Raw genomic sequence first — 23823 nt, 5'->3', positions numbered from 1 at the left:
ACAGATCAGCAGTCAGAGCCAGAGCGGAGGAGGCCCACGTTTTATTCAGCCATGTACAAGTTCCCACTCCCACTTGGGGACTTTCGGGGCCAGTCCTGGAGCCACTGCCCCAGGCACATCCCCAGGAGCCAGGATGGGCTTCCCCAGGGCTGAGATGGGTTAGGGACGTGCAGAAGGCTGCGAGCAGCCCGCTGGAACTCCCAGCTCACCAGTCCAGAAAAAGGGGGAGGGGGCACTGGTGGTGAAGACCAAGACCATGACAGAGGCCACTGGCTGGATGCTCAGCAGGCAACGTGCCCCTACAAGTTGGCCGAAGTGGCTGCTGGGTTCGTGTAAGAGAGGCTGCTGCCACCATTGCCTGCAGAAACCTAGGTGGGGGGGAAGGGGTCCAGGCTGAGGGGCAGAAGCTTCCGTGGGAGAAGCCGCCCCCCGGCCCCTGGCTGGCCCCCGGCTGGGACAGTGGTCTGGGAGCCTGACGAGCTCCTGAAGGGTTAATTTGGAGAGAGCACCTGCCAGGCACCAGCAGCAGCCAGGTGACTGTAAACAGGGCCTTTCCTCCTCCCCCTGCTCCCCTGCACTCCCTCCCCTTGGTTCTAGCCAGCCCCCTGGCAGTCCCCTCCTGTCCCCCACTGCCCGCCCCCGTCTCCCTCCACTCTCTGCTCTTCCAGCCCAAGAAGGTGTGTGTGCTCATCTGTGTAAAACTGGGAGAAGGAAGTCCCCGGAGTGGGAAAATGGGGTCAAGAAAAGTCCCCCTCCCCCACCTGGAGTTCCAGCCCCAGGTGACCAAGTAATTATTTACTAGGTCCTGCAGAGAAGGGCCAGGAGAGGGGAGGAGGAGGGGGGGTCCTTGCTTCCCTGAGACTCCCAAGAACCCCACCCAGGCTCACCTGGCTTGGTGAGACTTCAGCCTTGGAATCAGAGACAACCCCCCCCCAACATTCCTCAACCTACCCTCCATTCTTAGGAGAAGAGTGGGGGACCAGTGCTCACTCCTTGTAAGTCCTGTGTGAAGGGTGCCCACCCATCTCACCTCTGGGCATCCCAGCCACAGCCGTGCCCCAGTTCAGCTGACCAGCGAATGCTCTCCTGGAAATGCTGATAGTGGGGACACTCCCTCATGAGGTCCCCTTTCTCCCATGGTCTCCCCAGGCCTTTCCCCTAGAACTCTCCTGACCTCCACCCACCTCCTTGCCAGGCCCTCCACTGCTTACTTCATGTCACTCCTCACCTTTTCTAAGTTCTTTGGATTTTCCAAGTTACCCCTTCAGGCCCCCTTCCCAGCCAAAGCCTCTTCTCCCTGCACCGCGGGGCCCATGCTCACCTCCTCGTAAGGGCTCCGTTTGGAACTGCCAGGGGGCACATAGCGCCCATGGGTGTGGTAGGTGGGGTACTCGCTCATAGGATGGTAGGCATCGCGGGTTGGGAAGATGTCCAGCTGCCCACAGTTCTTCCGGCGGCACTGACACACCGCCTGGGGGAGACAGCAGGTTAGGGGGGGCCGCGGAGTTCCTTCTAGCAGGGGCACTCTGTAGGGCTGAAGACTGAGCACTTACCAGGGCAACCAGATAGATGATGGCCAGCGCAACCAGAACACAGACCAGCACCAGCAGGGCAATGCCCCAGCCGGGCACCCCAGACCCAGGCCGGGAAGAGGAAGGGAATGACACATCATCCACTAAAAGGAAAAGCACTCATCAGGGCAGTTTCCCCAAGGAGGTGACCCTCCCCCTGCTACAGCCCGGGGCGGGGAAGCAGGAATCCGGGGAGAAGCAGGAATCCGGATGCTGGAGAGTGAGCAGCCCTAGAAGCATGGTGCTGGCCTGAGGCAAGGAAAGTGGCCTCACCACTAACTCTTGAGATGACCCAGTTGTATCTCTCTGCTGCTGATTTACGTTGAACAAACAGTGCGCCTACGTTGTCGGCATTGGTGGTGCCCTCTCGGAAGGCCAGAATTGATTCCACCATCACAGATCCTGGCCTGCTCACAGGGAAATGAGCAATTCAGGTGCAGGTCCCAGCTTCTGGGCACTTCCCCCAACCATAAGTGTACCAGTCCTTCCCACAGTCACGACAACATTTACCCATCCCAGACAGAGTCCACACCCAGAACTGTACCTGAACTTCACGCTAGAGGAGCCCAGAAAACTCTCCTGTTTATAAATCTGCAAAAACTGGGGGGAGAGAGGAAGTACTAAGTTTGGTGCCTGGGTTCGAGCAGTTCTGAAGCTGCTGCGAAGGAGCGCGTGGAGGAAGGGCAGTTACTCACCAATTCAGTAACGTTTCTCTGCAGCACCTGGTAATACTTAGTGCTGGGATCTTCCAGGGAAGAGTTAAATGGGAGGTTCAAAATATGAAAGAGCAGGAAGAAGAAGGATATCCTATGATTGGAAGAGGTGAGGGGCACTATGCTACCGTTAGTGCTACTGGCTGTAGTTCTGGTTCTGTGGCTGGCAGGGGTGGTAGGAGTATCAGAGTGGTGGCTGGGAACTGAGGATGGAGTGCCCTTGCCAACTGGGGTGGTGGTAGCCTTGGCAGAAGTGCCCTTGTGTGCTAGAGTGGTAACTAAGCTTGAGGCAGGGCTGGTGGCCGGGGAAGAGGTGGCACCGTGGACTGGACCTGTGGCTGAGCTTGAGGCAGGGCTGGTGGCCGGGGAAGAGGTGGCACCGTGGACTGGAGTGGTGGCCGAGCTTGAGGCAGGGTTGGTGGCCGGGGAAGAGGTGGATCCGTGGACTGGAGTGGTGGCCGAGCCTGAGGCAGGGCTGGTGGCCGGGGAAGAGGTGGCACCGTGGACTGGAGTGGTGGCCGAGCCTGAGGCAGGGTTGGTGGCCGGGGAAGAGGTGGCACCGTGGACTGGAGTGGTGGCCGAGCTTGAGGCAGGGCTGGTGGCCGGGGAAGAGGTGGCACCGTGGACTGGAGTGGTGGCTGAGCTTGAGGCAGGGCTGGTGGCCGGGGAAGAGGTGGCACCGTTTACTGGAGTGGTGGCTGAGCTTGAGGCAGGGCTGGTGGCTGGGGAAGAGGTAGCACCGTGGACTGGAGTGGTGGCTGAGCCTGAGGCAGGGTTGGTGGCTGGGGAAGAGGTGGCACCGTGGACTGGAGTGGTGGCTGAGCTTGAGGCAGGGCTGGTGGCTGGGGAAGAGGTGGCACCGTGGACTGGACCTGTGGCTGAGCTTGAGGCAGGGCTGGTGGCCGGGGAAGAGATGGCACCGTGGACTGGAGTGGTGGCCGAGCTTGAGGCAGGGCTGGTGGCCGGGGAAGAGGTGGCACCATGGACTGGACCTGTGGCCGAGCTTGAGGCAGGGCTGGTGGCCGGGGAAGAGGTGGCACCGTGGACTGGAGTGGTGGCTGAGCCTGAGGCAGGGTTGGTGGCTGGGGAAGAGGTGGCACCGTGGACTGGAGTGGTGGCCGAGCTTGAGGCAGGGCTGGTGGCCGGGGAAGAGGTGGCACCGTGGACTGGAGTGGTGGCCGAGCTTGAGGCAGGGCTGGTGGCCGGGGAAGAGGTGGCACCGTGGACTGGAGTGGTGGCCGAGCTTGAGGCAGGGCTGGTGGCTGGGGAAGAGGTGGCACTGTGGACTGGAGTGGTGGCCGAGCTTGAGGCAGGGCTGTGAGTGGGGAGTGAGCTGCTGGTTGTGCTCACAGAACTTCTGTCAGTGAACCTGGACATTGGGCTGCTTTGGGCAGTCACAGTCTGTGTATTTCCCATGTGGCTTGTGTGGCCAGAGGTTGTAGGAACTGTTTGGGGGGGAGTGGGGGAAGGAATTGTAAGAAATTGAGAATGAGGTTCAGGGGTAAATCAGAACAAGGAGAAAATATATCCTCTAGCATTTGGAGAAATAATGCTAGGAGGATTTGGGGAGCAGGCCCCTGAGTCAGCCCTCCTCCTCCTTCCCAGCTGCAGCCTCCCTCTCTTCCCATACCCCTCTGCTCCTGGTTTAGCCATTCTCCACTCCTAAGATTTACCTCTCCTGCCGCTCCCACTCCCACCCCCACTTCTCTTCAGGAAATTCACCTGCCCCTGGACCCATTCTCCTGGGGGGTCGTCTCTTAGCCTGTCTCCTTTATTCTGGCACAGACTAGGCCACCTGTCTGCAATTTCTGCCTTGTGGGGTACCACCAGCCAGGAAACAAAGCGCACAGAAACGCTGTGCAGGGCAGCCCCTTCCCCACCTTGCGCCCCTCACCTGTAAGCACTGGGACTAGCAGCAGCAGGAAGAAGAAAGGGGCCTGGATGCCTGGTGTCATGGTGGTGGTGACCCGGGTGGGGAGGGGGCAGAACAGATTCAGGCAGGCACTGCGTGTGAGGTGGAGCGGCACAGGTGCCGGCTGTTTTATACTGGTCCTCCCCCCACCCGCCAGAGCAGGTGACAGGTGACAAAACCCCGCCCCTCCTCCGTTCCTTACCTCCTATCTCTTCCTCCTCCTCCCCAACCATTCCGGTCCCCTCAGGTAGGGCACATGGGCTCCAATCATTCAACTCTCTGACAACCTGTTTGTTCTCGAGTTGGCCTCCCTTTTTCACCAACCACTCCCTGGCTCCAGAAGGCGTGTGTTTGTGTGTGTGAAAGTGGGGGAGCCTGGGACCTGGGTCCCCAAGGCCTTAGTTTTAGCTCCAGAGCAACAGCCAAGGTTAGAAAGGTAATAGAGAAAGTGGGCCAGGTTAAGGCTGGGAAGTTCACCCTCAGTCCCCCCCTCCACTTCTCCCCGGGGCCCTTGAAGCCCCACTCTGGGGGCTGGGAAGAAAAGGGGAGGCTTGGTAAGGAGTGGACTAGGTGTTGGTTTTGGACCCCCTCCCCCCACCACTTCCCGGAATAGCCCCACCTTGCTAACCGCTCCCTGTCCGGTTCTGCAGTTCTACCCCGAATTCCACAGCCCCGCCCCTGCCGGACTTTCCAGCAGACTGAGTTCCTTCCTTGGCTTTCTCCCGAAAGGGAAGCGGGGGAAGAAATTTCCACTTAAAGGACGAAACCGCCGAACTCTAGGGTCTTTCCTTCCCAGCCCTCTCCCCGATAGCGGCAGGCCGCCCGCCAGGTGGCCAGGCTCTCCTGCCCTCTAGTGGCCACACGGAGCCCCACGACGCCTGCCCGGGCGCGTTGGGAGGCTGCCCGCGTGGGGGGAGGAGGTTGGACGGCGGCGCTGCCTAACTGGGGGCCGAGAGAGGCAAGGGAGGGCAGCGCCCCAGGGAGAAGTGTCAGTGGCTGGGACAGAGAAGGGGAGGAATGCAATGTGCCATCGACGGAGAGGCTGGGAACTTTAGGAGGGGACTTGGGCGCGGGGGGCGATGTCTGATGGAAGTAGCGCTAAGTGGGTGGGATCCTGAGGTACATGGAAAAGTGGGCGAGGTATGTAAGAAAGTACATCGGAAAAGTGGGGGGCGGTGGGACAGGTCACGTATTTCGGAGTCAGCTAATAGGTAGGACACAGAATGGTATGGGGGGGCCGTGAACTATCTTTTAGGGAGCAGAGTGGTATTTGGAGCAGGTAAGCACATGGTAAAAGTGTCTGAGGTTGCATAACTTTGGAGAACCGAGACAGGTTAAAGGACAGAAATATCTGGGACCAGAGAGGAATTCACAGCGGTACATGGAATTTAGGGTATCTGGCCTCAGCCGGAGGTGCTGTGTTGCGGTCTCTGCCAACGGAAGCAGCTACATCCGCGTTAGGAAAACAATTCCTAGCCCCAAAGAATACAGATTGAAAAATTAACTTTAAACAGACCGGTGCGGCGGGAAACCTGGGACAACAGCTCTCCACCTGGTTGGCGCGGCTTTGTGCGGCGCCCGGCGGGACGTCAGCGCCCCGGCCCGGGTGGGAGGGGCGGGGAAGCCCTGCACCCGCCATCTAGAGAACGCGCGAGTATCTAGGTGGGCGGCCTCAAAACTTCAACCCTCGAGTTGCTAGGCAACAGCCTTTAGTTCAGTTGCTGGGATACGCGTTACCATGGTGACAGCTCCGCGCCGTGCAGTCGGAGTATTTAAAGAGCAAGCGCGCACAACGCCGGCGTCAGAAAGCGGCCTTCCGGGATACCAATGTCGTCCCTTCGGCCTTCTCCCTCTCCCCCCACCTCCCCTTACAATCCCCTTCACCCTCTTCCGGGCGCCAAATCTCTCTGGCCTCCCAGGTGAACTCAACTTCCCAGAGCGCTCCGGGTCCTTGGGCTGGTCCCGCTTTAAGCGGTGGGGAGCGGGATCCCGGGCCCCGGGCGGGCGGGAGGGACGGGACGCGGTGCAGTGTTGTTCTTTCCCCCGCCAATATTGCACTCGTCCCGGCCTCCGGCCCCCCCGGCCCCCCGGCCCCCCGCTCACCCCGAGCGGGGCAGCCCCAGCCCTCCTGGCTCTCGATCCTGACCGATCTATTGACTGGAGTGTCGCTGCTGCCATCGTAAGTAAGTGGGGCTGGGAGGACTTTAACCACCCTCTGACCAGCACCTCATCCTTCACCTACCCCAGCCCCATCCTTCACCTAACCCTCATCCAGCACCTGCCTCACCGTGCCCCAAACTCAGCCAAACTTCCTCTAACTTCCATCCTACCAGCCCTCTTCCTTACCCTTCTCAGGATCCTTTTTCATTGGTCACTACCCCGGAAAATCCCTAAAATAAGCAACTGCACTGGCTTAGAAAACAACTGGAACTTTATGGTAATATGCTATTATCTTTCCTGGGGTTAGCGCCTGAGAAATGCCCCTTGAAAACTTCCCATCTCAACAGTCACCACTCCTCTGGGGCTGAACTCCTGATTGGTGCCAGAGGAGGGTGTGCGTTTGGCTGAGGGGCTGTAGATTAGACCCGGGGCCTCCGGGATGGATCCCAAGGCCAAAGGGTCTAAAATCAGGATTTTGAATGTGGTAGCCACCTCTTCACACTCTTCCAAGGAGCAGCTGCCTCCGGAATGGCTCAAAGTCCTCGGGAACTGTGTCTGAGGAAGGAGAAACGATTCAAGTCAAGGATGTGACTCTCCCATGAGGGCATGAGAGGTCAGGCTGATATGGGTATAGAGCCTCACCATTGCATCGATACTGGAGATTGGACCAAATGATGTTTTCTTGGGAGAAGCAGAACACACCAAGACGCCCCCCTCGCATGGATGTGTCAATGATCACCCCAGAATCCGCCACTAGCTGGGGACCCTCATAGAGCTTCACTCTGTCCAGGATAGGGGTTTCCATTGGTGCCAGGGTACCAGTGGGCACTGTGCCACTATGCTGGGGCCCTGCTCATCCCCAACCCCCCTTAGCTCACCAGGCCTGAGAGAAGGAAGGAAAGGGGAGGGAAGGGGGTGCTTTTCTCAGGCCTGGGGCCCCTGGCTCTTTGTCCAGCCCCCTTTGCATCTCAAAGCACCAGCCACATTCCAAGCGAGGATTGGGTTGCCATGACGATGAACACAATGGGCTGGGGGGTGAAGTCACCCGCTTCCCAGGCTCTGGTCCACCCCTCCCTTATCCCTTGCCCTGGCGCCCCACAGCCCCAGGAACCTTAAAGGGAAACCAACCCAAGTGTCTGGACTCTGGGCTCTTGGCCATTTCCTCTGTCATCCCCACCAACTAGGAAATGCAAAGTCGTGGACAAAGTGCTGAACAAGAGGCCCCAGCTCTGCTTTGAAGAGCTGTGAAGTCTGGGGCTTGGTTTGCACTTCTGTAAATGAGGTCAGATGCCTTGAGGAGGCAGGTTCTGGGCTGTCCCAGTGAAAGGGCTGGATGTGATGTGCCTCTCCACAGACTGGCCTGGGCTTTGAAGGCTCCCAGAGGTGCCCTTGTTTTACTGAGGGGAAATGGAGCACAGAACAGGAAGGACTTGCCCAACATTGCCGATAGTCAGCGGCACTAGAGCCCAGGCTGCCTGATACTAGGAAGCAAGCAGGGCTGAGGCAGCGTGTCTGGGGAAAGAGGAGATGGAGAGAAGTGGTCCCAATCTGGGCCCATGGCACCAAGGCACTGAGTGAAGGGGTCACTGGTGAGTCCCAGCTAAAGGGAAGGACAGGCTGAGCCTGGGGTCCCTCAGGAGGGCTCAGCCTGTCCCCTCACCGAATGTAGCCAACTTGAGGCCGGTGCAGCAGCTGCCAGCGGTAGGAGGTCTTGTCACGCCAGCCCACATTTCGTGGGTCAGTCCACAGCAGTCGTACTTGATCAGGGGTGTGGCCAGTATGCCACAAGGCATTCCGGAGGTGCTCACCTGGGCCAGACACTGATGTCACTGCCTGAAGGGCATTGGCAAAGACAGTGGGTCAACCACAGGAACCAAATGAGAGCAGAGACAACAGGTTGGTAAGTACAGGTGGGAAAGGAAGTCCAGGTGGTCAGGAGAATGTTCTGAAGCCCCGGGGAGCCAACCTCCAGACCCAATGTCTGAGTAAGAGGGTTCACACTCAGGTAGGGGGCAAGGTTTTGGGAAAGGGTCCTGGATTGGGGAATCTGGGCAGCTGTGGGACCTTGAGCTGCAGCCCAGGCTGGGCAACAGCCCGGAAAGGCGTGGCCTGCCAGTAGGTCTGCTCCGTCTGCTTCCACATGACCACGTAGAAGCGGCCACTGTCCTGGTAGCTGAAGAGGAAGCCTGCGTAGTCGTCATCAGTCACTGTGTTCACGTGGAAGGTGCCTTCAAAGTCCACACCGTTGAAGGCTGTATATCCTAGGGGTGGGTGGGTGTGTGGGATCAAGATCAGGGCAGCAAAGCTACTAGTGGCCCATTGTGCACTGGGTTTGGGAAGGGATGCCTGCTGTATGTGTGGCCAGCTTGTCCCCACCCTCTGCCCCTGTCAGATTCCTCTATTTGGAAGGCATTGAACTGGGTATCCCTCACATACCAACTGCCAGGCCAGGGTCACTGTTCATGGTCTGAACGATTTCCATGCCCTGGTGATGGGCAATAAAGAAGAAAGACCTGATCCACGTGCGCTACCCCACCTAGGCCCTGCCTGGGAGTTTGGTCTGACAGCACCCACCCAGCCCACTGCCCTAGTACCTGGTTGAGCACGACCCAGTTTGGATCAATCTGAGCATCCCCTTCAGGGTCCAAGACGACGGTCTGATAGGCCCGAAAATCTGTGAGTGTTACCTCTGCACTTTCAGGGCACACATCCAGGGGGTCGACCACCGCATCATTGTCAAAGTCATCCTCACACACATCGCCAATGCCATTGCCTGGGAAGAGTGGAGCTAGGCACTCAGGAATGCCGTGGCCACTGCCACCAGCTAACACTACCACCTGAAACTTCAGTGATGAGAGAGAATCACTGATTGGCTGCCTCCTTCATTCCCCGCACTGGGGATCAAGCCCGCAGCCTAGGCACGTGCCCTTGACTGGGACTGAACCTGGGACCCTTCAGTTCTGAGGCCGACGCTCTCCACTGAGCCAAACCAGCTAGGGTAGGTCTTGTGTTCTTGACCTCTCTCCCCACTCTGCCCTTTCTAACTCCCCAGCAAGTCTACCACCTCCCCATGAGCAAAGCCCACACCAGTCCAATCCTCTGGGACCCTAGCCTTACCATCTGAGTCCTTCTGATTGGGATTGGGTACCAGGCGACAGTTATCAGGACCAGGAGGCACATAATCTGGGATACCATCGTTGTCATCGTCCCCATCACACTCATCTCCAAGCCCGTCATTGTCTGAGTCCAGCTGGGAACTATTGGGTAGCTGTGGGCAGTTGTCTTTGGTGTCCTGATGTCCATCTCCATCACTGCCCAGAAGAACAGGCACCAAATAAAAGCTCTAAAGTTACCACATCCTTCCCTTGTCTCCTGCTTAAGAGTCTCTCTGAGGTATGAGGTGTACCCTCTGTTCAGCCAGACCCCTACAGTCAGCCAGGTGAGGTGAAGGCCCAGAAGTAGAAATGGAGGACAGACCACAGGAATAACTTCCTGTTCAACAGCAGTGGAGAATTGGGGCTAAACCACAGAATTGAGAATATACTGGAGAAAAGTTAAGTATCCCCTGTAAGGTCTTTTATCTCTTGGCCAAAACCCTACCTGTCTTCATTGGTGTCACAGACATCCCCCACCAGGTCACTGTCTGCATCTGTCTGAGAGAGAGGGAACTGCTCTCACCATCTCCTCTTGATACCTGAAGAGGGTGACCTGACCACTTTCTATCACTTATTGGTCCCCCCACCCCTTCCCTGCCCTCTCCATTCCCCTGTACCTGGGTAGGATTGCTCATTTCAGGGCAGCTGTCACAAGCATCTCCCACGCCATCCTCATCCCTATCTGTCTGTAGGGGGTTGGGGACTTTAGGGCAATTGTCCAGTCCATTGGGGATGCCTAGAAGACATGGGGATAGCAAAGGTTGTCACACTCTCTAGGTTGGTGAAAGGCCTGAGCTTTGTCTCCCATCCAGAGGATAGCTATTCAGGAAATCTGCCTGTATCTTGTCTCACCCTCTTGCCTGCTCTCTCCCTGCCTAACCCTACACCCTACCTTACATTTCCATTCCCATCGGCCGTAGGAAGTCACCCAGGCTGACTTTCATAAGAACACCCTCCCCCAGTTCTCAGACTTCCTAGTCTCTCTGTTTAATTCCCACTGTATCCAAATTCTTACAGGTCTCCCACCCCCTCAGCCCAGGCCTGCACCATCCCCATCCACGTCGTTGTCACAGGCATCCCCTTCCCCATTGCCATCTGTGTCCTTCTGGTCATTGTTGGGAACGTTGGGGCAGTTGTCACAGGCGTCACCAAAGGAATCTGTATCTGAGTTTTGCTGGTCCTTGTTGGGGAAGAGCCGGCAATTGTCCTGGGGTGGGAAGGAAAGAGTCAGGCCTCCCTCAAACCACTGGCCATTTAGCACCCACCATGTCCCTGTACCCTTGTCTACGGTCACCAATCCTGTGATGGTCCACCTGCTTGGTGCAGTCCCACCCACCCAACCTCTAGGTAGTCCACCTTGTCCTGGGCACCAGGCTATGCCTCCCTAATTGGTAGTACTAGAGCCCTTTCTGCAGAGCTGCCAGGGGCCAGAGGTAGGGGGAGCAGGGTTATGGGACCAGGCAACAGAGACGGAGAAAAGTATAGGACTAGGAAGAACAGAATGTCTGGGAGCCACCTCAACGTTCTTGATCCCGTCCCCATCAGCATCATCATCACACTGGTCCCCCACGCCATCATTATCAGCATCTTCCTGCCCAGAGTTAGGTGTCAAAAGGCAGTTGTCCTAAAGGTCAGGGAGGAGATGGATGGACGAGTTCTGGCCTGGCCAGCCTGGGGCGCCCACCCTGCTCACGCGCCCGCTGGCAGCTGCAGCTGCACCTGTTTGCAGTGCTTGTTGTTGTCCATGCAGGGCAGCGCCTGATCTGGGTAGCCATCGATGTCAGTGTCAGGCCCACACACGTTCCCGTTCCCGGCCCAGCCCACGTTACACTGGGGCAACACAAAGGGTGGGAGTTAGCAGTCGGCTGGCTCTCCCAAGCCCACCCTTTTTCCTGCTTCAAGCTCTATTCTCATCACCCAGTTCCTGGGCCCAAGCCAACTTCCCTTTCCCATGAAGGTCCTCATCCCAACCCCTAAACAAGTTCACTAGCCCTATCCCATCCCCAGATTCTGCCTTTTCCTTCTAAGCCTCAGGCCCAGCTCACCGAGCAGGACACTGCACCATTGCGTTCAAAGAGGCAGTGCGCGTGGACATGGCAGGGGCTGTGGGCTGGGCTGTGGCAGGTCCGAGCTGGAAAGCAGCCCTGGCTTTGGTTGCCCAGGAAGCCCAGGCGACAGGGGCCACACTTGAAAGAGCCCTAAGAGTAGGGAAACACAGTCTCAGGAAAGAGGCCAGCCTGCCAGGCACCCAGGACCAGCACTATGCCACCTGAGGGGTGTGGGATGGGCACGCAGCTATATATCAGGTCTATCAATGATCTCAGGTTCTCCTGACAACCTTTCTAAGTAGATAATAGCCCCACTTTTCAAGCAAGGAACGTGAGGCTCAGAAAAGGTAAATAACTTGCTAAAGGTCACCAGGGCAAAAACAGGTCCATGAAGAACACCGACTATGTGTAGTGCCCTGGGGAAAGAGGAGGGGAAGCAGGAAGTGTGAAGAGGGGTTGCACATTCCCACCACCCCAGACACACTCAGAGTATTCAGCTCACCACTGTATTGGTGCAGATGGAGTTTGGGTCACAGCCGCCATTGTTCCCATCATTGCATTCATCAACATCATTGCAGACCTGAAGGGGCAGACTTTGGGTAGAACCAGACCTGTGGTAGGTCTCCTCAGATACAGGAGAGGGCACTGGTGTGGCCTTAACTGTGAGCACTGACCTGAAGCCCAGACCCAAAACCAATGCAAAGCCAGCAGATGGGTCAGTAGCCTAGCCCATTTATCACAAGAGCCCCATGGCCAACCCAGGAACCCCTGGCCTCTGCAAGGCCAAGCTCTCTTGTTCACACTCTACCCAACCTGACCTGTTTGCTGGCTCGGGCATAGTCGATGCCCACACCAGACACTCGTGTGCCTTTGTAGCCTTGAGGACAGGCCTCGCAGTGGAAACCAGGCATAGTATTGATGCAGCTTGAGCCCGGGAAACAAGGGTCAGCATGAGCACACTGGGGATCAGATGAGAAGGAAGAAGAAGTCAGGCCCCTCCTCTGATCCTGGGACCACTGCTCCTGGTGTCCCATCTGCAGCCCTTCTCACCCAACATCATTGTGCTCTGAGCCCCACGTCCAGCCTCCCTCTGGGTTCCCTGCCAGCTAACCATCTCAAACTCCCACTCCCCCAACACCTTCCCTGGGTGGTCCTTCAGTCTTTGCCTCAGGCCTTCTACCTTCCTTCTCACACTTCTTTTCCGGTCTCCAGCCTCTCCTAAACCCCAGGTAACTCTGCTTCAGACCAACATTTCCCCAGCTTCTTGGGCCTCTCCTAACTTCCTCCCCCCGGCTTTCTGTGCCCTTCCCCACCTCATTGATGTCAGTGCAGTGGGTGCCATTGCCCTGCAGGCCAGGGGGGCAGGGCCCACAGCGGTAGCCAGGGTACTCATATACTTCCATGCAGTCCACGCCTCGGAAGCAGGGATTGGGGCTGCAGTGGGAACGCTGCTCGTGGAAGCCTGCAGGGAGGGCACAGTCAGAGCCGCCAAGAGGTCACCATTCAAATCACCGGAATTGGAGGCCCACGCCATGGGGTGGGAAGCACAGTGATTCCACCTGGAGCCCTCCCCTGCTCTCCCACTCACCGCACACCTGACACTCCATGATGGTGTTTCGGATCAGGGACATTTCCTTCACCTGGCAGACACAAGGATGGGGAAGTCAGCTCTCAGCATTGCCACCCACCTCAGAGTCTGCTCCCCTTCGCTGACCGGCTCCAACCTGGTCTCGGATATCATCCCGCAGCTCCACCAGGATCTGGTTGAAGAGGGTGAGTTGGGTGACCAGTGCCTTGGTTTGCTCCCCTGTCAGGGCCCAGGATGCAGAGAGGCTCAGAACTGGGACACCAGCCCTGGTCCCTCTTTGGATAATAAGCCAGCTCCTGCTACTGCTACCCCCACCACCTTTAATTCCACCCCATTCCTGACTGAAGAGGACTTAGTCTCAGGCAGCTGCCAAAGCCTAGGACCTCCTCCGGAACCTCATGCCCTTCCACCTCCTCATGGCCTACTCACCTAGGATGGAGTGAAGAGCGTTGGCCACTAGAGAGAAGAAAACACAATCAGAGGAGAGAGTTGTAAAGAGGGGCCTGGCTGGTGAAGAGGAAGAAGGAAAAGGATGGAAACAAAGGTCTGGAGCCTTGGAATAAGGATATGGAGTGTTAGATGGTGGAGGCCAGAGGTGACAGGCAAGCAACACCAGCTTTTTACACAGGTGAGGGACCCTCTAAGGGAGTTGCCTCAGACAGTCAAAACCCAAATCTCTCTGGTTCCCAGGCATGGTAGTGGCAGAAGGGATCCGAGTGAGGTAACCCAAAGCAGGGCCAGGGCCACAATATATTCCATTTCCTCCCTCCCAAGCTTCTACCTCAAGAGCACTGTCTTTGAAATACGTGGGAGATGTGGGTGTTTTCTCCAGGTAAGAGCCCCTGAACATCCCTGTCAGAGAGACCAGGCAGTTGGGCAATGCTCAGAGAAAGGGCTGGTCGGTGACAGCACCCATGGGAGCTAAAAAAAGACCCAAGACTCTATCTCAGTCAAAACCAAGACCAAGCAATTAGCATCCTCAGAGTTCTATTCTTCTATTGGATCGTTTTTTATTTTTCTGACCTGAATAGGGTGATTTTTTTCCTTTTCTTTTCTTTTTTGGTCCTTTTATCAGAACAGGGAGATTTTTTAACCCACACCTTTTGGTATGGCTTTATTGTTTGGAGATCAGTCAGAGGTGAAGGAGATTTGGGGTAACAGTGCCAGAGCCCCATGAATAGGTGAACCAAAGGAATGAATGTTAAGGGGGAGGTCAAAAGGATATGAGTCACCAAAGACGACAGAATGTGATCGGGGGGTCCAGGATGTCAGCGGATGGAAGTCACTGTGTTACCTGCACTGTGGATGGACTCGTCCCCCTGGAACGGACACTCACTCAAGGCTCCAACCCGGGCCATGGACCCGCCTAGAATCATCTTCATAGATTCCACGAAGCCCTGGGGGGACAGGAGCAGAACAGGGTGGGAGGACCTCCCAACTCCTCGCACTGGTACAAACTGTTTCCACAGAAACTCCAGGGTCCTCCCTTCCCCCTTACCTGCATCCTCAAATAAGCCTTCTGTCCAGTCCTAATCTCCAGCCCATTGACCTCCGCTGGAGGAATGGGGGCCAATGCCGGAAGACCAGCATGCTGATCGCCTAGTCTGCAGTCCACATAGAGCTGCAGAGCAGGGCTGGGGCGGGATGGGCCTCGGAGTCGCAGGAGAGCTGTGTGTGTGCGCCCGTCGGCCAGGCCTGCTTGCTGTAGGTTCACTGCATGGACTTTGCCATCCTCCCGCTGGTACCGCACCAGCACTGCCCAGGAGGGGAGGTCAGTATGGGCACTGTCCCCCATCCCCTGTCTCCCAGTTGAGCCTTGGATCAACTCTTTTGGATGCCACATGTCTAGTCTCTATTATCCCTCACTCAGCCATGCATCTGTCAACACCCTGTACCTATGTTTTTTAAATTGGCTCAAAGACTAGGAGTTGCTTAGTCTTCAGTGGCATCAGATCACTCTATCCCCTGCAAGGTGACAGCTGGTTCTGTACCCACTAAACTATCCCAAGAATGTGAGGGACCTCTCCATACCCCTGCTGCCGGAGTGTCATGCCTTCCCCCTCCCCGCAAGCATCCCAAGTACAACATTCCATCCCGACAAAGACCAACCCTTACCCTATTGTTTGGGTACCTGGCCTTCTGGGGTACCTCCTAAGTACCCCATACCAGGTGGCCCTGGTGCCTGGGCACAGCCGGATAGTCCAGGGTCCCCAGTGGAACCCAATTAAAATTAAGAGGGATATGGAGTGGGGATAAGGGCGAGTGCTCAAGGGGGTCATTGCTGTAGGAAAGGAGATGCCCACCAGTCACCTTTGTTTATCTTGCCCACAACAGAGGCCTCCAGCCATCGTGTGTTGTCTTGGCGAGAGTAGAGGCCAAAGAGGACACCACCCTGTTTAGGAGGCAGGCGGAAGGTGGATAGGAGGTAGATGTCCCCAGCAGTGAGCAGGGCTGTCCGGATCTTCTCTGCCACAGCTACCATCTGCCGGGACTCGCCCACAGTCAGCAGGTCGATCACTGGCCAGGCAGGGATTATCAAGGTCAGAGAATGGGGTTAGAATGATGCTAAATCCTGCCCAAGTCCCTGAGCCCTCAGGGGTGGGGCATCCTTCATCACTCCGCCTACCCCCGACAGTGTTAGTCACCTCAAAATGCAACCCTTGCTGCTATCAGAGGACAAGATATTATTCCTTCCTTCCCTTCAACACTGCCTACTGCCACTCTCTGGGAATCCACAGGCCTGAGGCTCATTTGGAAACAAGAAACAGTGTCCCACAAATCTGAGACCTCTCCACCAGGTGGCGCAAGGGAGTCACTGCTGATTCCAGGCAGGAGTAGCACCTGGTGCCCATAGCACAAAAATTGGCAGTTTCTCTTACACAGCAGGCTTTGGCTCATTCTACACCCCAGTGCCCCTCCTCCCACCCTGGGGGCTCAGCACACTCACTCTGGATGAGAACAGCTGCCCACTGAGGGATCTGACCCTCCCACTGTCTGGCTCTCTCCCTCGAGAATGTAGGACCCAGCTCCTTTGCCTCCTGTGTTCTGGCCAATCTGTGGTTTCCCTTCCAGCCAGTGAAGAATCTGTGCCTGTGTCATCTGCCTCAGCTACCTCTCCCACACCCACAGGCCCATCCCACCCCAGACCTCCGCGAGAGCCCAGACCACTTGGTCCCAACCCCCACCCTGTCCTTGGGCAGCCAGCAGCCTCGGGGATGAAGAAGCCTAGGGGACCACAGTGCACCCACTTTCACGCTGCTCTCCTAGATCCTGGGGTGCCTGGGGATGCTCAGACACCAATCCAGCCAGGCAGCCCTAGCATCCTGCTCCTGGGTCCTCTGCCCTGGCTTCATGCTGACTCTGGCCAGTTCCCACTCACCTATACCATTTCTTCGCTCTGGCTCAATTTCAGGACTCTCCCCTTCTCCCCTTGCCCACATGTTCCCTGCTACTAGGCTGAGGGCAAATGGGGAGGAGGCAGAAGGTCGAAGAGGATGGAGACAGGCTTACCCTGCAGGTCCTGACTGGCAGATGCGAAAGTGCAAAGGAGAAGAAGAGCCAGGGCCCCCCGAAGTTCCTGTGTCTCCATGCCGCTCAGCCGGCTCACTATCCCTGGCGGGCCGGCGGCTGGGAGGGGAAAAGGCTAGGCGGAGAAAGCCGGGGGGGGGGGGGGGGAGGGAGGGGGGCGGAGGGACTGGAAGGGGGAGTTGCAGGGGGGGCAGCAGGCGGGTGAGGGGGGGCTGAAACAAAGAGCTGCCAATCACCCTGGAGGCATCCCCAGCTCCGGGAACCAGGGCACTGGGGAAGGGCCCTGGAGGCCTCCCCGTCTACTGCCACTCCTTCACGGTCCTCTCATCTTGCTTGCTGCCTCCCTCTCTCCTGGCACCTCCTTGTTGGGGGCCACTACCAAATGCTACTGTTTTCTGGAAATCACAGTTAGGGAAGGCAGAAACCCCTGGCAGGGCAGTGCCCGACGGTGGGCATTCTTCCACAGCTGGCATGAAAGGAAGCCAAGGGAGTGGTGGAAACTAGCTCTAGTGCCCAGGGAATGCCCACAGGGCATGAAGTGTGCTGCTCTGACATGGCAAGTGCCATTTATTAGAGTGAAGGTCCGCTGACACGTGCCTGTACCTCCATTTTCCCTCATTCCTAGGAAAACCTGGAAGCTTCCAGTAGGAACTGGAGGGAAAATCTCAAACAGTGGTCAGTGAGGTGGGAGTGAAGAAATCAGGAAAGAGGAAAGGAACATCAGACAGTGTAGACCAGGGAAAGAGGGGCCAGACTGGGAACACCGAGGGTCCTGGCTGACAGGCCATGACCCGGATGAAGGGAAGGGGCGCCTCAGTTCTGTTACCAAGGCAACAGCCCGCGAGCCCCACCTCCCCTCCCCCACCCAGGCCCTAGCTCGGCCTCGTTCCGGCGGCCGCCACCGCCCCTGTTTTGTTTCCATGGCGACAGGCGGCGCGGGGCCGGCTCCAAGCATAACGCGCTGTGGAAAACATGCGCCTCGGGGGATCCCCCCCGCAGCCCCGGCTCAGGGCCGAGGCCTGAGGGGCCCTAGAGCCGTCCAGGTCACGTGGAGATCTGCGAGATCCCCCCCAGGGCCGGCCCAGGTGCTCGAGACCCCTTTCTCCCGGGCCTGCCACTCCTTCGGGGGTTCGGGGATTCCCCTCGGCCGAGGCTTCCCGACTCTCCGAGGCGCGCCAGGTCGAGAGCCCTTCCCCCAACTTTGGGAGCCGCCTCTACATTAGGCGGCGGCCGCCTTCCCCAGAGGCCCTCAGCTCCACCCCCGCCGCCCGGGCCACGAGAAGCCGCACCTCCCGCGGAGCCTCCCTCAGCCCTCGGCCTCCAGCGACCCGAGCGGCGGCGGCGAGGGGCGGGCCGGAGCGCGGGGGAGGTGCTTCCGGGACAGAGGGCGGGCAAGATGGCGGCGCCCATGGAGCTGTTCTGCTGGTCGGGGGGCTGGGGGCTGCCTTCAGTGGACCTGGACAGCCTGGCGGTACTGGTGAGGGGTGGTGCTGGCGCCCTGTGCTGCGCCCTGGAGGACTAGGGAGGGGGCCCTAACTAGCCGATCATCCGAATTTTGCCAGGGCTCCTCAGCACGAGCGAAGTGGGAGAAACTGAGGCAATCGAAGCGCGTGCCAGTCCGATATGGGCTCCGTGCCCTGTGCCTTAGCAGCCTAGGTTTTGTGTAGCCATAAAGAGAGGCCTGGCCGGGGACTCAGGAAATGGGTTTTAGTCCTCGCTCATCCATTGGCCGGCTGTGTGACCTTGGGGCGATCACTTCTCTCTGGGCGGTTTCTTCATACCCATCTTGACTGAAGCTGAACGGCCTCCGGGTTCGCAGGCTTGGTATTCCTATCTTCTCAGCCTCTCTTCTTCCTCCCTTTCCTCCTCTTCCTCACTAAACAGCATTTATTGCGCTTATTGTTTATTGAACCAAAAGGCCCACAGCCAGGCTCTGTAGAAAGAGCTTTGGAGTCAGACTGGTTCATTTCACTCATTCACTCCTTCATTTAATAAGCATGTATGAGGCCTCTTCCCAGTACCAAACATTGGCATGCAAAATAAGTAAGACTTGGTTCCCCCGCCTTGGGGTTGTTTATAGAAAGGCAGACATGTCTGCAAATAAGTGTAATGAAATGTTCAGGTGCTAAGGTATAAGTAAGAACAGGCCACAGAGGTTGCCTAAAAGGGGCATGGTCGGCCCTAGCCGGTTTGGCTCAGTAGTCAGAGCGTGGACCTGCGGACTGAAGGGTCTCGGGTTCAGTTGGGGAGGCAACCAGTCGATGTCTCTCTCCCATCGATGTTTCTCTCTCTCTCCCTCCCTTCCACTCTCTCTAAAAATCAATGGGGGGAAATATCCTTGGGTGAAGATGAACAACAAAAAAGTGCATGGTCAGTTTTTCCAAGAAAAGGGATATACTGGTTAGAACACACTTCTGAGGATGAGTGTTCCCGAGGTAGATTGTAGGAGGAGATGAAAGGATTTTCCTAGCTGACTGGTAATCATGGATATATCCATAATCTCTGAGCCCTGTGTTGCCCATTGTGAAGTAATGTCCTCCTGTGTGTGTATGTGTGTGTGTGTGAAGTACTAAACATAGATCATAGCATAAAAGGTATTCAATACATGTTTTCTCTTCTTGATTCCCCTGTGGGGGCCATGTCCCTGGCCTCTCTGCCTTCTGCTTCCTTCCCTGCAGACCTATGCCAGATTTACTGGTGCCCCACTCAAGGTGCACAAGATCACCAACCCCTGGCGGAGCCCTTCAGGTACCCAGTGTCCCTGGGCGGGGGTGGGGGTGGGGGTGGGGGGGTGAGGAAGGGTGTGTACAAGGGGAGAAGCAGGAGATAGACAGGAATGTGGTCCAAATACGGATGATAGGCAGCTAAGGGTCTGGTGGGCGTACTTCTTTCTCAATGTCAGGAACTCTGCCTGCCCTTCGGACCAGTCACGGAGAGGTCATCTCAGCACCACACAAGATCATCACCCACCTTCGAAAAGAGGTAGGTGGCTTGGCGAGGGGAACTGCTAGTGAGAAACGTTCAGTCGATTGAGTGCAACACGCATTTATTGAGCCCCAGGTATATGCGAGGCTAGATGCAGGGGACCCAGAGCTTCAAGGAACAGTGTGATTGGGGGCGGCGGCGGGGGGGGGGGGACACACAGTGTTGGTATGATACAGCAAGTAGGCCAGAGATTACACTGGGGCACTTTGGGGGCATCTGGAGGCACAGTGCCTTCTGCCTGCTGGGCGGAGAGAGAGATGAACAGGCTGATGACACAAGGAAGGGAAAAGAGACTGGAAGAGAGCAGTTGGCTCAGGTGAGACCCTCGAAAGTGAGACCAGAGAGGGACTTCTACGGGCCATCGCCCGTTTTTCAGGGAGTAGGTCAGGCGGGATATGGGACTCAGGATGGACAAGGGTTAGAGCCAGGGTGGGGAAGTTGGAAGAGTATTACAAGAATGGGGAAGCCCAAGCTATGTTCCTCACTCTCTCCTGGACCAAGTGACCTGTGGCAAGTCGCTTAATGTGTCAGGGCCCTCGCTCCTTATTTGTTTTTTTATCTTTATTGTTGAAAGGATTACATATGTCCCCTTTTTTCTCCCATTGACCCCTTATAGCCTGCCCTGCCCCAGGCCTCCACCACCCTACTGTCTGTGTCCATGGGTTATACATATATACATACATGTTCTTTGGTTAATCTCTTCCCACCCACCCCCGCCTTCCCTCTGAGACTCGACAGTCTGTTCCATGCTAAGCTCCTTATTTGTAAAACCAGGGGGCAAAGCCAGGATGCTTTCCAAGGGTTCTTTTAGTTTTCATGGTCCGATTAAAAAAGGGAACACACGCCCTAGCCGGTTTGGCTCTGGATAGAGCGTTGGCCTGTGGACTGAAAGGTCCCAGGTTCGATTCCGGTCAAGGGCACATGCCCGAGTTGTGGGCTTAATCCCCAGTGTTGGGCATGCAGGAGGCAGCCGATCAGTGAGTCTCTCATCATTGATGTTTCTATCTCTCTCCCTCTCCCTTCCTCTCTGAAATCAATAAAAATATATTTAAAAAAGGCGGGGGGGGGGAAGGAATACAGAAGTGGGACCCTCTTCTCCATTTCTTTTTTTTTTTTTTTTTTAATATATTTTATTGGTTTATTACAGAGAGGAAGGGAGAGGGATAGAGAGTTAGAAACATCGATGAGAGAGAAACATCGATCAGCTGCCTCCTGCACACCCGCTACTGGGGATGTGCCCGCAACTAAGGTACATGCCCTTGACTGGAATCGAACCTGGGACCCTTCAGTCCGCAGGCCGATGCTCTATCCACTGAGCCAAACCGGTCAGGGCTTCTTCTCCATTTCTACTTTCCCAAATATTAAGGAGCTGGGGAATTAGTGGAGGCTTTAGAAGCATGTAGAGAGGGGATCCAGATAAAAGCCAAAGTTCCTGGCAGGGACTGCGCCACAGCCATGTTGCCTTATGTGTGAGCACACCTTTTCCAGTTTTCAGAGGTTTCTCATAATAGCCACATTGAGAGAAAGAGATCAGCACCCCCATTCCACAGGGAAGAAAGTGAGGCTCAGAGAGATTTAAGGATCATGCTCAAAAGGTTATTCGGGGACAGAGTTTACTCAAAATGTGGAGGGGGTTGCTAAGCAACAGACACTGGAGCCTAGGAAGATGAGGCAGCCTGAGACCTGGGGGTACGGTTGGAATGTGTGTGTGGTGGTGGCGGCGCCTGGGCCATGGAATGAAATAGAGGAAATAGCCAAGAGCTGGGCATTGAGAGAAGCAGCCAGGGGGCCCTGGGCCCATGGGTCCAGGAGCATGAGGATGGCGTTCCCTAGTTCCTGAGGCATGGATGGAGGCCCAGCCTGCCTCTGAGCTCACTCTGTTAGCTCTGCGGTGCCTGGACTGCAGAAGGTACTGTTAGAAAGTTGCTGTCAGCAGGCATGTTGCCACCTTTCCGTGGAAACTCTGGGAGCTGCTCCTGGTTTGCGGCTGGGCCTTCTTTCCTTCCCCAGTGGGCACGAGATCTTGACGGCCAGCAGACTCCAAGGCCCAGGCTGTCCGCCAACAGTAACAGGCTACTGGCTGTGCCCAGGCCACGGGGCCTCAGCAGGAAAAACTCCTTACTCTACCTCTGCTACACTCAGAGGCCGGTGAGGGTGGTACAGACAGGATGCTCCTGAGAAGGGCCCTGCAGTCCCCCAGCACCAACTCATGGAAGGCATTTCCTCCACAGAAGTACAATGCTGATTATGATCTGTCTGCCCGGCAAGGGGCAGACACCTTAGCCTTCATGTCTCTGCTGGAGGAGAAGCTGCTCCCAGTGCTGGTGAGTGTGCCCAGACCTCCCAGGGTGTCTGGCCAGTGGGGGAGGGGCCAGGGACACACACCCAAACCCCTCAACCTCACCCCTCCAGCCTTGGAGCAGCATGGGGATCAGAAGCCCACCCTGAGTCTGGCAGGTGCACTGGCTCAGACCTACCTCGCTCTTCCTATGTTTCCATCCAGATCCATACTTTTTGGATAGACGCCAAGAACTATGTGGAGGTGACTCGGAAGTGGTATGCAGAGGCTATGCCCTTTCCCCTCAACTTCTTCCTGCCTGGCCGCATGCAGCGGCAGCACATAGAGCGGCTACAGCTGCTGTGCGGGGAGCATAGGCCTGAGAATGAGGAAGAACTGGAGAAGGAGGTACCGCTGGAATAGGGTGCTGTTGTATGAGAGAAGCCCCAAGGCTAATGCCAGGTGTGGGACTGCCTAGGAGGGGACGTGGAACAGTGCCCGCAGCCTCAGGCCTCCTGTGTCCTCCCTGCAGCTGTACCAAGAGGCTCGGGAGTGCCTGACCCTCCTCTCCCAGCGCCTGGGCTCTCAGAAATTCTTCTTTGGAGATGCGTGAGTCTGACTCCAGGGGAGTGAGAGGTGGCTTGGAAGAAGATGCGGGTTTTGATGTAGCTGCAGGGGCTTGGGTGGGCTCAGCTTTGGACGAGGGGTCAGCGGGACAGACAGCGGGGCTTGGAGTTGCCTCAGTGGTATAGGAGGGTGGGAGGGCCGCCAGGCACAGGAGGAGCCTGCAGGGCAGTGGGGCACTCAATGTGCCCTTTATGCAGCCCTGGGCTAGAGTCCCATTCAGGGCCAGGCTGGCGCCACCTAGGGGCCGTCGCCACACGAGACCCAGAAAGGTGTGTCCTCTCCTACCCTAGTGGTCCCTGCTGTCCAGAGCCACCTCCCAGGGCAACTCTTCCTCTGACTCCATCCCTACCCCCTCTGCCAAAGTCGTCCTCCTCCATCACACCCCTCTCTCTCTGCCTCAGCCCTGCCTCCCTGGATGCCTTTGTCTTTAGCTACCTGGCCCTGCTGCTGCAGGTAAAGCTGCCCAGTGGGAAACTGCAGGCCCACCTTCGGGGACTGCATAACCTCTGTGTCTACTGCACCCACATCCTCGGCCTCTACTTCCCCTGGGATGGAGGTAAGGGGCAGATGGATGCGGGGTGGGTGCTGGCCCTGGGGAGCGTGGGCAGGGATCCAGGAACGAGCCTCCCTGCCCACCTTCCTTCCTTATCCCTCAGCTGAGGTGCCACCTCCACGCCAGACACCAGTGGGCCCAGAGACCGAGGAGGAGCCGTTCCGGCGCCGGACCCAGATCCTGTCTGTGCTGGCGGGGCTGGCAGCCATGGTGGGCTATGCCTTGCTCAGTGGCATTGTCTCTGTCCAGCGGGCAACACCTGCCCGGACCCCAGGCGCGGGGACCCTGGGCGTGGCCGAGGAAGATGAGGAGGAATGATTTGTCCTCATGCTCCCAGGACTGATTTTTCTACTCTCATGCATTCCAGAGGTCCCTGTGTCTCCCCGTTGTCGGTACAGCCAGAAATGGGGTGTCCCCCTGAGAATAAACCTGCTCACACTTACTGGGATCAGACATTCTGTCCTGTAAGGGGCCATCTGGGTCCTTGCCTTCACTGGTGCTTGGCTTCTTAGCTGCTTGGCCCTGATGCTGACATGGCTCCCGCAAGGACCCAGTCCTGCATCTCCAGGAAAGACAAACAGTCCTCAGTTCTGGGTCCAGCCTTCCTAGTCTCTTCCTTTTCTTGCCCTCCCTCCCCGCATCTTGTGTTTGTACAGACAGTGAGCTCACCCTGGGCCTGGGCCCAGTTTCCACAGGCAGCCAGCA

General features: G+C 57.0%; 3 protein-coding genes across 8 annotated transcripts; 1 reads left to right on the top strand and 2 right to left on the bottom strand.

Annotated features, from left to right (window-relative positions):
- Positions 1-13: 13 nt before the first annotated feature.
- On the bottom strand, positions 14-3723 carry MUC1 (mucin 1, cell surface associated). Its single transcript, XM_080649299.1, has 6 exons — positions 2267-3723; positions 2116-2171; positions 1845-1978; positions 1554-1675; positions 1322-1471; positions 14-368 (listed from the first exon to the last, which is right to left on the bottom strand). The coding sequence occupies exons 1-6, from the start codon at positions 3698-3700 to the stop codon at positions 300-302; spliced, it is 1965 nt and encodes a 654-aa protein (XP_080505425.1). The 5' UTR covers positions 3701-3723; the 3' UTR covers positions 14-299.
- On the bottom strand, positions 3603-17534 carry THBS3 (thrombospondin 3). Of its 3 annotated transcripts, XM_080649297.1 has the most exons (24): positions 16658-16834; positions 15458-15664; positions 14646-14902; positions 14442-14544; positions 13577-13603; positions 13284-13366; positions 13148-13199; positions 12873-13021; positions 12378-12518; positions 12062-12139; positions 11557-11709; positions 11231-11341; positions 11028-11135; positions 10559-10718; positions 10129-10247; positions 9957-10009; positions 9474-9667; positions 8951-9129; positions 8793-8841; positions 8421-8617; positions 8017-8189; positions 6999-7138; positions 6849-6911; positions 3603-3729 (listed from the first exon to the last, which is right to left on the bottom strand). In XM_080649297.1, exons 1-23 carry the CDS (start codon positions 16734-16736, stop codon positions 6853-6855), a joined length of 2871 nt encoding a protein of 956 aa, XP_080505423.1. In that variant the 5' UTR covers positions 16737-16834; the 3' UTR covers positions 3603-3729; positions 6849-6852. The 3 variants fall into 3 exon arrangements, with proteins under 3 accessions (XP_080505423.1, XP_080505422.1, XP_080505424.1); XM_080649296.1 differs by lacking the exon at positions 3603-3729 and having other exon boundaries at positions 6612-6911; positions 16658-17534; XM_080649298.1 differs by lacking the exons at positions 3603-3729; positions 6849-6911; positions 6999-7138; positions 8017-8189; positions 8793-8841 and having other exon boundaries at positions 8447-8617.
- A 499-nt stretch (positions 17535-18033) lies between these two features.
- Positions 18034-23610, top strand: MTX1 (metaxin 1). 4 transcript variants are annotated; one of them, XM_080649303.1, is made up of 8 exons: positions 18034-18152; positions 19354-19423; positions 19578-19657; positions 21892-21984; positions 22164-22346; positions 22471-22547; positions 22997-23121; positions 23222-23610. In XM_080649303.1, exons 1-8 carry the CDS (start codon positions 18072-18074, stop codon positions 23434-23436), a joined length of 924 nt encoding a protein of 307 aa, XP_080505429.1. In that variant the 5' UTR covers positions 18034-18071; the 3' UTR covers positions 23437-23610. The 4 variants fall into 4 exon arrangements, with proteins under 4 accessions (XP_080505429.1, XP_080505427.1, XP_080505428.1 ...); XM_080649301.1 differs by having other exon boundaries at positions 22967-23121; XM_080649302.1 differs by having other exon boundaries at positions 18037-18146; positions 22967-23121; positions 23222-23576.
- The last annotated feature ends 213 nt before the right edge of the window (positions 23611-23823 follow it).

This window comes from Plecotus auritus (assembly GCF_963455305.1).
Source record: "Plecotus auritus genome assembly, chromosome: 12".
Classification (NCBI taxonomy): Eukaryota; Metazoa; Chordata; class Mammalia; order Chiroptera; family Vespertilionidae; genus Plecotus; species Plecotus auritus.
Note: the sequence above shows the minus strand (reverse complement) of the source record. Positions and strands in the feature narration are given on the sequence as shown.

Bases quoted from the DNA above. Each gene is read 5' to 3' on its own strand.
- MUC1 (XM_080649299.1), bottom strand. From the start codon at position 3,700: ATGGGAAATACACAGACTGTGACTGCCCAAAGCAGCCCAATGTCCAGG. The intron at 1,676-1,844 runs GTGAGGCCACTT...TTTTCCTTTTAG, and splicing joins GGTCATCTCAAGAGTTAGTG to TGGATGATGTGTCATTCCCT. The intron at 1,472-1,553 runs GTAAGTGCTCAG...TGTCTCCCCCAG, and splicing joins TCATCTATCTGGTTGCCCTG to GCGGTGTGTCAGTGCCGCCG.
- THBS3 (XM_080649296.1), bottom strand. From the start codon at position 16,736: ATGGAGACACAGGAACTTCGGGGGGCCCTGGCTCTTCTTCTCCTTTGC. The intron at 13,022-13,147 runs GTGAGTGGGAGA...CCCTCCCTGCAG, and splicing joins CATGGAGTGTCAGGTGTGCG to GCTTCCACGAGCAGCGTTCC. The intron at 10,719-11,027 runs GTGGCTCCCAGA...TTCCCACCCCAG, and splicing joins ACGGGATCAAGAACGTTGAG to GACAATTGCCGGCTCTTCCC.
- MTX1 (XM_080649301.1), top strand. From the start codon at position 18,072: ATGGCGGCGCCCATGGAGCTGTTCTGCTGGTCGGGGGGCTGGGGGCTG. The intron at 21,985-22,163 runs GTGAGTGTGCCC...GTTTCCATCCAG, and splicing joins AGAAGCTGCTCCCAGTGCTG to ATCCATACTTTTTGGATAGA. The intron at 23,122-23,221 runs GTAAGGGGCAGA...CTTATCCCTCAG, and splicing joins CTACTTCCCCTGGGATGGAG to CTGAGGTGCCACCTCCACGC.